At 40.2% G+C, this 16,557-nt stretch overlaps 1 protein-coding gene across 2 annotated transcripts in view; it reads left to right on the plus strand.

Moving 5' to 3' along the window:
• The first annotated feature begins 91 nt into the window (after positions 1 to 91).
• The window catches only part of PRORP (protein only RNase P catalytic subunit), a 140,395-nt gene continuing 123,929 nt past the window's right edge, over positions 92 to 16,557 (plus strand). Inside the window, exons 1-4 of one of the 2 annotated variants that reach the window (XM_059373073.1) lie at positions 92 to 184; positions 517 to 1,796; positions 4,186 to 4,233; positions 4,924 to 5,056. In XM_059373073.1, the coding sequence (XP_059229056.1) occupies positions 811 to 1,796; positions 4,186 to 4,233; positions 4,924 to 5,056 (1,167 nt within the window). In that variant the 5' untranslated portion in view covers positions 92 to 184; positions 517 to 810. The remainder of the gene's footprint in view (positions 185 to 516; positions 1,797 to 4,185; positions 4,234 to 4,923; positions 5,057 to 16,557) is intronic. The other variant, XM_059373074.1, reaches the window with a different exon arrangement.

Genomic DNA, 16,557 nt, shown 5'->3' on the forward strand with positions numbered 1-16,557 from the left:
GTAGTAGACGTCCTCAACAGCCCCTTCTGCCACTAACAGCTTCACAATTGTGTTTTTATCGCCTTCCGGCCCGGCGGAACGCCTGCGTGTGGTTCGGCCACGCCCCGGGGCCTGGGCCCTCGCGGTGCATTGTGGATGCGGTAGTTCCGTCGTGCTTATGGTTGCCTTAAGCGTGAGTGCTGAGGTGAGTTGTTGAATGGAGGGAACTTCGTTTCCAAGCGGTCTGTACACGGCCGGCAGTGCCCTTCGTGAATCCCTTCCTTCCTTACTTCGGCTCGCTCCCCAACGCCCCCTCCCTCATATCATCACCTGACGTGTTTGGCGGCCTGGGAGGGTTGTTATGCCGGCCCAGGGCCGCTAGATTTTGGCTTTCGCCGCCGTCCATGCTGCTCCCAGGTCTGGGGTTGGGGCGTCCCTCGTTCAGCAAGGCTCCCATGGGATCATGCCTCTTTTTCAAGGGCTGTTGTGTTCCACTCGAATCAAACTGGACGGGCCTCCTTGTGCTTTTTTCCTCAGGTTCACCGTGTGGAATATATCAGACACCGGAGGATTCCTGCCCTGTCCCCAGGTTTTAGAACTTGCGACCGATGTCGGGTGTCCCCGGCTGGGTGTTCAATGGCAAGAACTCAGCAGACTTCGTTGCGTTAGGTAGCCCTAAAAGCAGACCCCTGATTTGTCTGTGAGAAACTGAAAATCATCTTTTAAGAAGTGGCGCTTCGATTCTCCGCCCCCACTCCCAGTTCCTTAATTATGCTGTAGAAGTAGGGGTTTTGTGAACACCGTCCTGTCTAGTGCTGATCTCACCGCACGATGACTTTGTGTTTCACGGGTATTCGAAGCTTTCCCAAGCTTTGGAAGAGCAACCCATACCTTGGCCTAAGCCTGGGGCACTCTTACCTCTCTCTCTTTCTCAAAGACCGTTATGGCATCCGGGAGCAACAGAAGTGGTTTTCTCTTAAAGCAGTGTCTGCACAAAATACTAAAGCAGTGAATCTGCTGGTTGCCAAGTCCAGATACCTCAGGAAAGGAGAGGAAGGCAGTAATAAGGAAGTTTCTTCTGATTCCCATCTGTTTGCAGCTGGAGCGGCTAGGAAGAGATCACAGATGAATCCTCTCAGGGAAGATCATGCCTTGCCACCTGTAAGGAACACTATTCAACTTCCAACAAAACCTTTGACTTCAGAAGAGTGGGATAAACTCAAGGAAGATTTCAAAGGAAAAGCTAATTTTGCAAGCTGGATCATTTCACAAATGGCACACTTCCGTAGCTCTGTAGATGTGGCCAAATCTCTGTTAGCCTGGGTAGCTGCAAAAAACAACGGTATTGTAGGCTATGATTTGCTGGTCAGGTATTTGTATCTCTGTGTTTTTCATAAGCAGACATCGGAAGTTATTGATGTCTATGAGATCATGAAAACCAGATATAAGAGATTAGAGCCTGGAGCCTATACTCTCCTCATCCAGGGATTAGTCCACTCAGATAGATGGAAGGAAGCTTTGTTGCTGTTAGAGGATGTCAAAAAAGTCCTGATCCCTTCAGTAAGGAACTACAATGATTGTATTGAGGGAGCCCTCCTCCATCAAGACGTGAGCCTCGCTTGGAATTTGTATCAGGAATTGTTAGGTCATGATCTTACTCCTATGTTGAAAACTTTAAAAGCATTCTTTGATTTTGGAAAAAACGTGAAAGATAAGCAGTATTCAAATAAGCTACTTGACATTCTTTTGTATCTAAGAAATAATCATCTATATCCCGAGGAATCATTTGCCCACAGTATCAAAACATGGTTTGAGAGGTAATTTTGATCTTTATAGTATGTTTTTAATACCTCTACCTAAAAGCAGCCACCTCCTTTTGTTGTTGTTGTTGAGAATTACTCTATTCAGATTATACTTCTTTCCTTCTCTCAGATTTGTTTCCCTTTAAGAACAAAATTTTGGGGGTGCCTGGGTGGCTCAGTGGGTTTGGGCTTCTGCCTTCGGCTCGGGTCATGATCTCCGGGTCCTGGGATCGAGTCCCGCATTGGGCTCCTTGCTTAGCAGGGAACCTGCTTCTCCCTCTGCCTCCCACTGTCCCTGCTTGTCCTCTCTTGCTCTCTCTTTCTCTCTCTCTCTCTGGCAAATAAATAAAATCCTTAAATTTTTTAAAAAAATTAAAAAAATAAAATTAAAGAAAAATTTCCTCCTCTTTAAAAAAGTAATAACATAAACAATTTCTATTCTCCATTCATCACATAATAGGGAAGTTATCAAGCACTTGTATGTTTTCATGTATTTTTTCTTTGTAGAAGGATAATCTGTTTTTTTTTTTTTTAAGATTTTATTTATTTATCGGTGGGGGGGGAGAGCGAGCACAGGCAGACAGAATGGCAGGCAGAGGCAGAGGGAGAAGCAGGCTCCCTGCTGAGCAAGGAGCCCGACGTGGGACTCGATCCCAGGACGCTGGGATCATGACCTGAGCCGAAGGCAGCTGCTTAACCAACTGAGCCACCCAGGCGTCCCGGATAATCTGTTTTTTTTTCTGAGTTCTGTATGATATACTTACAAATAGTTTTTGTCGCTGGAGTTCATAGCAAGAAAACTGGAGCTGTCTTTGGGTCATATTAGTATTTAAGAAGTTCTTCAGAAACCTAGTGACTGGTATCTGTTTAATCTATGCATTTCATTAACTTGGATGGTTGGAGCAGATGGAGGTACCGTGATCAGTGACATTCAAGTGTTAAAAATGGAAAATCTCATTGTTCAGTTCCTTTTGGATCTTTCCATCATCCAGCTGCTCTCTCCAAGGCTCTCTGCTTTCTCTTTGTTTTTATTCATGTTACTGGTTCTGTGCCTATTTATTGCTTCAGTCTTTTAATTTTTTTTAATTTTAAGATTTTATTTATTTATTTGACAGAGAGAGAGATCACAAGTAGGCAGAGAGGCAGGCAGAGAGAGAGGGGGAAGCAGCCTCCCCACTGAGCAGGGAGCCTGATGTGGGGCTCAATCTTAGGACACTGAGACCATGACCTGAGCCAAAGGCAGAGGCTTAATCCACTGAGCCACCCAGGCACCCCAATTGCTTCAGTCTTTTATTCACTTATTTTTTTCAACACTAATTTGTTTTAGGTTCTTTTCCTAAAAATTTAATTAGGAAATTTTTGCTATATATTCTCTTTACAGATCTTTGAAGTAGCAACCATGCTTAATTATCTTATTTGACAAATTTATTGAATATCACTAGAGGGGCTAGATTGTGAAAATCTTGAATGACAAGGATTTTGGACTTTATTCTGTTAGTTTGGAGTAGAGTTTTAGAAAGGTAACTGTCAACACACACACAAAAAAAATTGAAGAGGGGTTAAGATGGGAAATGAGATCTATTTGGAGGCAATTATAGGTTTGAATGAAAGTTGAGATCTTGATTTAACTAGGGAAGGAGAGAAGGCAATCAAATCAGTAGAAGCTGACAGTAGTATAAGTAAGAGGAAGGAAAGGATAATTTGAGCAAATAAATGAAGTAGTTTTGAATGCCTCCATTTGGCTAGGCACTGTGGGCATCTGGTGATAGAAGTTCTATTAAGATGGGATTCACAACCTAATTGGGAATATAATACTTGACAGTTTATAGTAGTACATAAGAAGATAGTATAAGGGAAGAAATTACTTTGGGGAGAAACAGTCTCTGGTAGCTCAATGGAGAAGGTTAAGAGTTGAGTCTGATTTATAAGTTACACTATTATGTCAGGCAGATTTAGATACAAAGATGAAGGTTGGGGCACCTGGGTGACTCGGTGGGTTAAGACTCTGCCTTTGGCTTAGGTCATGATCTCAAGGTCCTGGGATCAAGCCCCGCAGTGGACTCTCTGCTCAGTAGGGAGTCTGCTCCCACGCCCGCTACCTGCCTCTCTGCCTACTTGGGGTCTCTGTCTGTCAAATAAATAAATAAAATCTTAAAAAAAAAATAAAGATAAAGGTTGGATGACCAAAGGAGAAGTGAAGGAAGGAGGAGATCCAGAGTAGGGTACCATTATCTCCTTAGCCCTCTCACAGTGTGTCACCCACTCTTCTGATTAAACCATTGTAAGGAAGTATCCTGAACTTTTCAGAGCTCTTACCTGCTGAGTTTCTAAATGAAATGCTTATCTTTTGGTTGCGTGGGAATCTGACCTCCTACTGATCTAGTTTTGCAATCTTTTTTTGTAGTGTTCCTGGAGAACAATGGAAAGGACAGTTCATAACAATCAAGGAAAGGTAAAGACCAAAATTTAATTTTAACTTTCTTGATGTGAGTTTAGTAGGTTTTGTTGCTACTGATCAAAAAAAAAATTTTTTTTTTTAAATTTTATTTGTTTGAGAGAGAATGTGTGAGAGAGAGCAAACACAGCAAGGGGAGGAGTAGAGGGAGAAGGAGAAGCAGACTCCTTGCCAAGCAGGGAGCCCGGTGTGGGGCTCGATCCCGGGACTCCAGAATTGTGACCTGAGCCGAAGGCAGATGCCCAACTATCTGAGCCACTCAGGTGTTTTTAATGTATTTTTAAGAATACATTAGAGATAGAATAATTAAGAGAGCACCTAAGAAAAAAAGCCATATTTGGAATATGGAGAATTTCCAGTACTCAAAATGTTTTTCCCATAAAGTAGTATGAGCCTTGTGTGAAGCCCCAGAGATATTTTCCTCTACAGATTTGGAACCCAGTTGTGTTTTGAGAATGACTTTAAAAACTTTAATCTGGGTGCCCAGCAGTCTACTTTTTCAGGTTTTTCTGGCATATCTAATATGTGTTATTATCAGTTTTATAAAAAATTGGATGAATGTGATGATCACAAAGATTATAATGTTCTTTTTTCATTACTCTTCAATTTCCTCTTGTCCTAGGATTACTCATTTTAGGAAAAATTTTTTTCCAGGATACCATTTAATACAAACTGTTGTAATTACAGTGGTCAATGTTCGGGCTGTGGAAAAACCATGGAGTCTATTCACTTGAGTCCAGAAGAGTATGAATTTCTTAAGGGAGAAATCATGAGGGATGTGATAGATGGAGGTGATCAATACAAAAAGACAACACCTCAGGTGAGTCCTGAACAGGTTTTATTCCTTTTATGGATTGCTTGTCTAGAGTAGGAATTGGCAATTTTTTTTTCTGTAAAAGACCAAACAGTAAGTATTTTAGGCTTTGTGGGCCATATGGTCTCTGCTGCAGTTTTTCAGCTCGAAATACAGTACATACGTGACTGAGCATCGCTGTGTTCCATTAAAACTATATTTATGAAAATACATTGTAGGCTGGATTTGGCCTGCTGGCTATAGTTGGCAACCTTTAGGAGAGACTGCTTTAGAATTTAACAGAATAATTGGGGTAGACTATCATCCATCTATTGGAGTCAATCCTGTTTTATCTAGGCACAGGTCCACTTAAGCCAAAAAGATAGGTGCTCATTTTTTGTATAAGTACTTCCAGAAAACTGTTTTCAGTAACTCCCACAGAAACATGGTTTCTCACAACTCTTCTAATGAAAAGAGTTTGAGTTTCCAGATTTTCTTGGTATTGAATTTGATTCTGTAAGTCATTTTTAATAGCTTCATTTTGCTAATCTTCAGTACTTTATACTGGTTTACTAAGATTAAACTGAAGAACTAAAATGCTTTTACCTTGGGGAAAGGTCACTTATTACCTTAGTAAACGCTTTTTCTTCAAGGTACCAAATAAAAACAAGAAGTGAAAATTGTTCTCCCTTCTTACTTTGACTTAAAATTGTCATAGAATGCCCTTGGATCATATGAAGACCTTTATTCTTCAAAATAAGGAAAATGTGGTCCATAAAAACATTAGCTTCATTTTACGGAATAACTTTTAGCTAGTTTTATTGATAAAGTTAGACCCTAGAATTATGACCTGAGCCAAAGGCAGAGGCTTTAACCCACTGAGCCACGCAGGCACCCAATTCAGTGTTTCTTAATAAAAGGTACATAATAAATAATACATAATAAAAGATACATTCAGATTTTCCCAGTGTGTCCCCCTGAAATGTATTATTATAAATTTTTCCCTTCTGCTCCAGGATTCAATCACAATGTACTCATTGCTTTTAGTGGTCATGTCTCACTAAATTGAGAACAGACCCTCCCACACGGCCACATTTAAAATTTTTATGACATTGATTTTTTTGGAAAGGCTAGGTATTTTGTCTTGTACAGGGCTTCTCAAATGTTGTACCTGTGAATCAGTTGAGGATCTGGTTAAAATGTAAATTATGATTCAGTTGTCTGGAGGGGAGCCTGAGAATCTGTATTTTGAACAGCCCCAGATGATATGGTTCTAGTCTTTAGATGGCATTTTGAGCAGTAAGACTGTGGACTAATTGTCTGATTGTTTTCTCCTCCATTAATTCAGTAGACCACTCTTGGGCGTACACTGCACAGCTGATGCTGTGCGCTTATTGCCATCCAGCAGCCACATAACATTAGGTTATTCTCACTATTGACGCTAAGTTCCATCACTTGATCACGAGGGCAGCTGCCAGATATCTCCACTATAAAGGCACATTTTCCCTTGGCAATCTTTGTAATTAAAATTTAAGTAGCCTGTGGAATAATACGTTGGGCATATGCAGATGTTCTCTCCTTCTTGCAGATAGCCTGTTAACTCTTCACGCAGTGTTTTTTGTATCATGGGGATGATTTTTACTTTTGGATTTTGTAAAGTGGTGATTGTCTAGTTTTTTCATTCCTTCTATATTTTTTAACTATTATTCTGTAGAAGAGTTCTCTTTTTTTTGGAGCTCCTACTTTTTTTTTTTTTAATTTTCTTTTCCAGACATAAGGACTTTTTCTTTTCTCTTTTTGATTAATTGTGCTAGAATCTGTTACCACCATCATTATTCTTTTTGATGCTCAAATTGTCCTGGATTTGTCCTTTAGGAGCCCCTTCAGGCCAGTTCCTGTGTCCTTTTGACATTTCCTCCACTGTCCCATCAGTGTTTGCCCCCAGTTTTTGCTTATTTCAAGCACGAGATGGCTCAGGCTCTCACCTTTCTGTCCCAGTAATGGAATCATAAATTGAATACTTTTGTTTGATACCTCTAATGGTTCAACATGGCTATAATTCCTTTTTAATGTATATCACTTTAATTCTAGCTTAATAGAAGGAAGATTTGTTAGTTTTCCTTGTTGGCCAAGCCTTAGAACATAGAGCACATCTTCCTCTTGGAGAGGATTATGCTAAAAGAGGAGTTGCAGGGCGCCTGGGTGGCTCAGTGGGTTAGTGGCTCAGTGAGCCCCGCATTGGGCTCTCTGCTCAGCAGGGAGCCTGATTCCTCCCCTCTCTCTCTCTGCCTGTTTCTCTGCCTACTTGTGATCTCCGTCTGTCAAATAAATAAAATCTTTAAAAAAAAAAGAGGAGTTGCAGGCTCTAGACTATGGTGAGAATAGCAAAGAGTGGTCATACATTTAATTACTGTAATTCACAAAACAACTGGTTATATTCATAGAAGGACTGGAACATTTTAGGTTAAGGAAAATGATTTTCTCTTTCTCTTTCCAGGTATGCTTCCCTTCCCCACCTCGCCCACCCCTCACCCCACCACTAAGGTCTCCAACCCTGTATTCCATTTCTTGTCACTGCCTTTCACCTTCAGGCTATTAACTTAATCTAATAATTGCTACCATTTATGAAATGACTGCCAAATGTCAGGCACTTCAAGATCTATTACACTCACAACAACCTTGCAAGGATATCACCATTTTGAAGATGGGGAAGCTCAGGTTAAGCAATATAGCCATGGTTAAAGAGCAGCGAAGAAAGTCGTACGATGTGGCTGGCTTGCTCAGGGTTTGGTTTTTGTAGAATCGGTGAGGTAGAAGAGGCAGGGATGGATCCGGAACACTGCTGGTGGATTGGAGTAGAAGCAACTGTTTTTCTGGGTCTAAAGGGAAGGAATTCAAGATGGTGGACAAGTTAAGTGTCTTGGTGCAGCAAAGAGTTGAGAACATAGATTCACACCTCTTCATTTCTCTGAAGAATCCGGGGCAAATTAGTCATTTGAACATGAGAGAAAGTATGATAGCCTAAGCCTAAGGGACCTTAAGGAGAGGATTGGGGAAGGTATTGCTGGGTGGAGCTGAAGCCCCAGCTGAGACCAGAGAGTCCAAGTTTGTGATGGCATTGATCTGTGAGTAGTCCTAAGCCATCCAGGTGTAGGAATAGAGAAGGCAGATAGATGGGATGTTACAGGATTTTTCTAGTCTGGTACAGTGGGAAAATAGTTGCTGGGGGTGTAGGTGAGAGGATGGCTCAATGAACGGACCATGAGATCAAGCTTGGTAGGAAGTAAAGATGGGGGGAGCTCATGGATTAGGAGAGAATAGAGATAAAAGTGGATTGGAGGCTCACTGAGGTTGAAGAGCAAGCATAAGAGGAGTGAGAGTGACAAGCAGGAGATTTTGATCAGTGTATAGGAGAGGTTAGATTTCAGAGGTAGAGTGCTCTGCAGTGATGACAAAACTAGAGTGTCAGAGTTAAGCAGATGAAGAAACAGAGCTAAAAGTGCTGGATGGTCACCCACAGATTTATTGAGTGTGTCTGTATGATAATTTTTAAAAATAATAATTGCAGCTACGCTTATAGAATGCCTACCAGGTGCCAGGTAATGTGCTTTGTTACTTAGGCTGGTGATGGAGAACTGAGTCAGGTGGCAAATTCTTGATAAATGTAGAAGCGCCTGGGGTGACACAAGGTGCTAGCAAAGAGGAGGAGTCAGCAAACTATGGCCTGTAGAGCAAATCCAGTCCACTACGTGTTTTATATAAATAAAGTTTTATTGGAACACAGCCACACTTACTCATTTATGTATTGTCTGTGGCTGCTTTTGCCTTGCAGAATTGGGGTTGGGTACCTATCAAAGAGACCATGTGGCTCATAAAACCTAAACTGTTTACTGTCTGGCCCTTTACAGAAAAATTTGCTGACCACTGGTATGAGGTAAAAAGTGAAGACATAGTGACTTTGAAAGAGCAGTGGGTACTAGAAGAGGCTCTCTTCTTTTTCCTCAGGCCTATAGCATGGGTTACTTAAGAACTAAGTAACTAGGAAGTTATTGATAACTTTAGGAAGGGCAGTTTCAGTTGTATATTGGGGCCCCACGCCAGCCAAGTTAGAACAACTCAGTGAACACACATTGAGAATAAACTATACTTCTGAGAAGTTTAGATGAAAATAAGAAGCAATGGGATAGTTGGGCTGGAGGATGGTAGAGATCAAGGGAGGATGTAGGGATGTGGGAGAGACTTGTGCATGTTTAGGTGATGAAGAAAGGGTGTCAGTGAAGATACAAATGTCGAATAAGCAGGACAGGTAGGAGAGAGAATGGATAATGAATGGGCAAGGTTCAGAAATAGGAGGGGCTGCCAAAAACAGTGCAATTTGAGCCTCATTTGAGACTGTAGAAAAGAAAGTGAAGATAGGTGCAGACATAAGCATATAGGTAGAGGGAGAGAAGTTTGAGGGAAATGACATCTGTGTTAAATGGGTAGAAGGTGAGAAGCTGGAGTCAAGTGGAAAGTCTACTTGACACCACATGGGAGTATAGTCAACACTAGAGACAGTGAAGAATGTTTGGAATGGTTGTTAAGAATGGCGGACATGCTAACTCCTCACAGGATTGTGGCAGGGGGTGGGTGCTGAGATTTGAGTCAGTAATTTTTAGACTTGACTTCACATGAATGCATAATGTAATTTTTTTCTGACAGAGCTTGGCTCACCTGCAATGGTAGTAGTGAAGACAAAATGTAGCATTGGCTCCAATTTGGGGTTTTGTTGGTGAAGTGTGACAGTATGATGGAGAGCAAGGGAAGTTCGTTCTGACAGAATAGTGAACATGATTGCTATGGTGCTCAGACTAGATGGGGAGGGAGGGAGGGCCAGAGAGCACTCTCTTCTAGAAGAGTTCAAGGGACCAGCAGTCTCAGTGTGGGGTAGAAGAAAAGGTTTAGTGGGAGTAAAGGAAAGAGTACTAGAAAGCTGAGGTCAGAGAGCAGGTGAAATATTTGAGGCTAAGATGTGACAGGAAGAGCAGTTCTAGGCTCTGGCCAAAACCAGTATCCAACGGTCAGGGTTTGGTACGCGCTCTAGGGTAAAGTTTAGATCCAGAATGTCATTTCCCAGATTTATTTTTTTCTTTGTTTTTGCTCACCATTTGTATTAATCTATTATGGCTGCTATAATAGAATAGTACATACCAGGTGGTATAAACAACAGAACTTTGTTTTTGCACAATTCTAGAGACTAGATGTCCAAGATCAAGGTGCTGGCAGGTTTCGTTTCTCTTGAGGCTTCTTTTTTGACTTGCAGATCTCCCCCTTCTTGCTTGATTTTCATATGGACTTCCTCTGTGCCTGAGCATCCCTGGTATCTCTGTGTATTCAGGACACCAGTCAGATGGGATTAAGGCCCGTCCTTATGACCTCATTTTACCTTACTTGCTTGTTAAAAGGCTTTATCTCCAAATACAGTCACATTCTGCACTGCTTGGGGCTAGGACTTCAACCTATGAATTTTGAGGTGGTCTCAGTTCAGTCTATGTTGCCATTCATTGCAAAAACATATTCTGTATTTTAAATAATTTTGTGCTGGGAGCAAGTAGCTGCAACATTGCTTTCTAAATCTTGTAATTTAGGAATTTGAGGTACAAACCAAGGAGTAAATATCACATCTTTGTTTACTTAAAAAAAAGTATGATGTCGGCTGACCTCCATAAGCATCTAAAATGAGAATTATCAAAATTATTTCAGACTTGGGGTGCCTGGATGTTTCTAAATAGATATTTAGGCAGCTGAACATCTGTCTTTGGCTTAGATAATGATCTCAGGGTCTTGGGATCAAGCTAGGCATTGGATTCCCTGTTCAGCAGGGATTCTGCTTCTCTTTTTCCTTCACCCTCTGTGCCCCTCCCCATCCTTTCTCTCTGTCTCTCTTAAATAGATAAATAAAATCTTTAAAAAAATTATTTCAGGCTTAAATGTTTTTATCAAGTAGATAAAACAGAGTAAATGAAATAGCACCCTTTGGTGAAGTGGTTGTTGGTTAGAATAGTTGAGGAGATACTGAAAAATTAATGACACCTGAACTCCACCCTCTATAGATTTTGGTTTTAAGTGTACATACAGTTCAGTGATATTAAATATATTAACATTGTTGCATAACCATCACCTCATCTATCCCCATAACTCTTTTCTTCTTGTAAAACTGAAACCCTACTATTAAACATAATTCCTTCCAGCTGCTGGCAACCACCACAATACTTCCTGTCTTTATGATTTTGACTACTGCAAGTACCTTATATAAGTGGAGGTATTTGCCTTTTTTTTTTTTTCAAAGGTTTTATTTGTTTGTTTGACAGAGAGAGATCACCAATAGGCAGAGAGGCAGGCAGAGAGAGGGGGAAGCCTGGTCCCTGCCAAGCAGAGAGCCCGATGCGGGGCTCGATCCCAGGACCCTGAGACCATGACCTAAGCCAAAGGCAGAGGTCCAACCTGTGAGCCACCAGGTGCCCTGGTATTTGCCTTTTTGTTTATTTCACTTAGCATAATGTCCTCAAGGTTTATTCATGTTGTAGCATACTGCAGAGTTTCCTTCCTTTTTAAGGCTGAATAATATTCCGTTGTATGTATATACCATATTTGATTTATCCAGGTGTCAGTGGACACTCCAGTTGATTCTACATTTTAGGTACTGTGAATAATGCTGTTTATGAGCCTGGGTTACAGATCTCTCTTTGAAACCCTGCTTACAATTATTTTGGGTATATACCTAGAAGTGTTATTATTACTGCATCATGTGCTAAATCTATTTTTAATTTCTTAAGGAACTGTGTTTCACAGTGGCTGCACCATTTTACATTCACACAATCTCCACATCCTTACCAACACATACTGTTTTGTTTGGGTTTTTTATTTCAATTTTTAAAAAAGGTTTTATTTATTTATTTGCTAGAGAGAGAGAGCACAAGCAGAGGGAACAGCAGGCAGAGAGAGAAGCAGGCTCCCTGCTGAGCAAGGAACCTGATTGGGACTTGATCCTGGGACCATGGGATCATGACCAGACACTTAACCAAGTGAGCCACCCAGGTGCCCCTGTTTTGTTGTTTGTTTTTAATAGTATCTATTCTAATGGCTATGAGTGGTATCTCATTGTAGTTTTGATTTGTATTTCCCTGATGGTTGGTGATGTTAAGCATCTTTTCTTGTGCTTGTTGGCCACTTGTCTATCTTTGGAGAAATGTCTGTTTAATTCCTTTCCCCATTTTTGAATTGGTTTTTTTGTTGTTGTTGAGTTCTTGGTGGTTTCTATATATTCTGGATATTAGTCTCTTATTAGATACTACGATTTATAAATATTTTCTTCCATCTTATGGGTTGTCTCTTTACTCTGTTAATAATATCTTCTGATACACAAAAATTTTTTCCCTGGTGGTCTAGTGGCTAGGATTCAGCGCTTTCACAAAAATTTTTAAATATTATCAATTCTAGTTTGTTTATATTTGCTACCATGTATCTTTGGTGTCATATCCAAGAAAACATTGTCAAATTCAGTGTCATGTAGCTTTTGTTCTATATTTTCTTCCAAGAGTTTTACTCTTTTAGGTCTTACATTTAGATCTTTGATTCATTTTGAGTTCATGTTTGTATATGGTGTTAGTTAAGGGTCTGGCTTCATTATTTTGCATGTCAGTATCCAGTTTCCCTAGACCTATTTGTTGAAAAGACTGTCCTTTCCCCATTGAATGGTTTTGGGACCCTTGTCAGAAATCATATGACCATACATGAAATGGTTTGGGTTTATGTCTATTCTGTTGGTCTATATGTCTATTTTTACGCTAGTAATACACTGTTTTTTGTTTGGTTGGTTGTTTCTTTAGGATTTTATTTATTTATTTGAGACAGAGAAGGGGAGGTGGAGCTCAGGCAGGGGGGAGAGCAGAGGGAGAGGAATAAAGAGACTCCATGCTAAGTGTGGAGCCTGGTGCAGGGCTGAATCTCGACCCCGAGATCATAACCTGAGCCAAAATCAAGAGTCAGATGCTTAACCGACGGAGCCACCCAGACACCTCTAGCACTATACTCTTTTGATGACTGCAGATTTGTAGTAAGTTTTAAAATCAGGAAGTATAAATTTTATTCTTTTTGTAAGATTGTTTTGGTTATTCAGGGTCTCTTAAGATGCCATATCAATTTTAGGATGAGTTCTTCTATTTCTGCAAAAATTATCACTTGGATTCTGATAGGAATTGCATTGAATTTGTCAATTGCTTTGGGTAATTTTGATGTTTTAACAATATTTAGTCTTCCAATCTATGAATACGGGATGTGTTTCCATTTATTTATGTCTTTAATTTCTTTCAGCAATCTTTTGTAGTTTTTCTTTGTATTGTTTTTTACCTCCTTGGTTAAGTTACTTCCTAAGTATTTAATTCTTTTTGATGCTATTGTAAATAGAATTGTTTTTGTCATTTATTTTTTAGGTCGTTCATTATTAATAGCAATGTAACCAATTCTTGTATGTTGACTTTGTGACTTGCTACTTTGCTCAATTGATTTATTCTAGTGGCTTTTTTTGGTGTGGAATTTTTAGGATTTTCTGGATATACAATCAAATCATCTACAAAGATAATTTTACATTGTCCTTTCCAGTCTGGGTGCTTTTTATTTCTTTTACTTGCTTATTTACCTTGCTCTGGCTAGAACTTCCAATATGTTTAAATAGAAGTGGTGGAAAGCAAGCATCCTTGTCTTGGACCTAATCTTAGAAGAAAAGCTATGTTGAGTATGTTGTTTGCTGTGGGTTTCTCTTAAACATTGAGATAGTTTTCCTCTAGTTTTGTGTGTTTTTTTTTTTTTTAAATCATGAAAGGGGTTTATCAAATGCCTTTTCTGCATTCAATTGAGATGATCATGGGTTTTTTTTTCCCCTTTCATTCTGTTGACGTGGCCTGTTACACTGATTGAGTTTCATATGTTGAACCATCCATGCATTCCAGAAATAGGTCCCGCTTAGTCATACGGGTAATCCTTTTAACATACTGCTGAATTTTGCTTGCTAGCATTTTGTTGTGGATTTTTACATCAATGTTTATGGAGGATCTTGGTCTGTAGTTGTAGTGTCTTCTCTGGCTTCAGTATCAGTGTAACACTGGCCTCAAAGAATGAGTTGGGAAGTAGTCCCTCTTCAGTTTTTTGGAAAAGTTTGAGAAGGATTGGTATTCATTCTTTAGATGTTCAGTAGAATTCACCAGTGAACCATCAAGTCCAGGGCTTTTGTTGTTGGGAGGTTTTTTGTTGTTGTTGTTTTTCACTAATTCTGTCTTCTTACTACATATAGGTGTATTCAGATTTTCTTTTTTCTTTGTGAGTATGCTGAACCTCTGATCAAAAGTAGCAATGAGCAGAGCGTGGATCCCCAGTATTTGGAGAAGGGATCCTTTTTGTCCACCCTAGCTCCCTTAATGGGTATGCAAGCTGCTCTAGGAGCATGGCAGCTGCCTGCCATTTGGTTTGGGGTGAGGGATAGGTAGCTGCTGCTGCACTAAGGGCTAAAATTGAACAAATTTTTTTAAAAGGATTTTCTTCATTTATTTGACAGAGAGAGAGATCACAAGCAGGCAGAGAGGCAGACAGAGGGAGAGGGGGAAGCAGGCTCCTTGCTGAGCAGAGAGCCCCATGTGGGGCTCCATCCCAGGACCCTGAGATCATGACCTGAGCCAAAGGCAGGGGCTTAACCCACTGAGCCACCCAGGTGCCCCAAAACTGAGCAAAATTAAGGACAGTTTGTCATTCAAGACTTCCCCTGCAAATTGCAAGCCTTCAACAGACTCCAGAGTTCCAAAATAGTTGGTTACCTCAGAGAGTTTCTGTCAGTGTGATTGTTGTCTAGGTGGGAGAGACAGATTCTTGGTGTTTCCATCTCCACCATGTTCCCTTCAACTTGGTAAGTTTTGACACATATATGCCCCTGTGGAGCTGTTGCCCCAGTCAATATAAATAATGTATCTCTCGCCTCCTAAAGTTTCTTTGTAATGACTCCTGTACCTCACTCTTGCTTCCCTGCCCCAACCCCAGGTAAACACCATAGAATCATACCATATGTAGTGTTTTTGTCTGGTTATTATTTTTTAAATATTCAGTACAATAATTTTGAGAGTTCTTCCATGTTTTTCTTGTTTGTTTGTTTGTTTTTATGTCTCAGTCATTTTTAGTCCTGAATAATGTTCTATTGGGTAGATATACCACAACTTGTAAATCCATTCACCTGTTGGTAGATATTTGAGTTACTTCCAGTTTGGGACTATTAAAAATATACTTAAAAAGAACATTCTTGTAGAAGTCTTTGTACTTTGTGCTTCTGTGTTTACTAAGGATGCTGTAACAAATCGCTATAAACTGGTAGCTTAAACAACAGACATCTGTTCTCTTATATTCTGAGGCTAGAAGTCCAAAATGAAAGTATGGATGTGGCCATGCTCCTTCTGAAGGTTCTGGGAGACCTTCTTTCTATTTTCCAAGCTTCACTTCAGATAATCCTTGGTTTTTCTTGGCTTTCAGCCATATTTCTTCACTCTCTGCCTCTTCTTTGTGTTCCAACTCTTCCTAGGAGTGCATCCGTCCTTGGATTTAGGACCTACCTTATTCTGGTACAATCTTATCTTAACTAATTACATCTGCATCCAGATAAGGCCACATTCTGGGTGGACATGAATTTCAGAAGGGATACTAACTTCCTGCAACTTTTCTTTTTCTTGGGTACATATCTAGCAGTAGGGTGACTGGGTCTTATAATAGGTGTGTGTGTGGCTTCTTAAGAAACTGCCAAACCATTTTCCAAAATGGTGTCCCATTTTACATTCCTACCAGCAGTAAATGAATATTACAGTTACTCCACATCCTGGAGAGTACTTACTATGGTCAGTCTCTTTACCTTAGCCACTCTGATGGATTTAAAGTAGTATCTCCTTGTGGTCTTAATTTACATTTTCCCAATGGCTGATGATGTAGAGCATCTTTTTATGTGCTTAATTGCCATCTATATATCTTTTTCTGGTGATGTGCCTGTTCAGATCTTTTGTCCATTATTAAAATTGGGCTGCTTTCGGATGCCTGGCTGGCCCGGTTGGTGGGACATGCAACTCTTGGATCTGGGAGTTGTGGGCTTGAGCCCCATGTTGGGTGTAGAGATTACTTAAAAAATAAAATTAAAAAAAAATTGGGTTGCTTTCATATTTTTTAGTTGTAACAATTTGTATAGTCTTAAGATACAACTCCTATGTCAGATATGTCTTCTGAAAACATTTTCTTTCAGTTTGTGGCTTGCCTTTCATTTCTGTAAAATAGAGATACTGATTTAATTGTTCTGGTTCTGGGGTCCAGACATCAGGATTTTCAAAAGCTCTCAGGTGATTTTTAGAATGCAGCCCAGGGTTGAGAACCACTGCTTCTAATGTGAGGTTTTGGCCTATGATCATACCACCCTGAACACCCATCTTATCTAAAGTGAGGTTTTGAAGATCCCTAATAGTGTATAGTAG

The sequence above is a fragment of the Mustela nigripes genome, chromosome 13 (assembly GCF_022355385.1).
Source record: "Mustela nigripes isolate SB6536 chromosome 13, MUSNIG.SB6536, whole genome shotgun sequence".
In the NCBI taxonomy this organism is placed as follows: Eukaryota; Metazoa; Chordata; class Mammalia; order Carnivora; family Mustelidae; genus Mustela; species Mustela nigripes.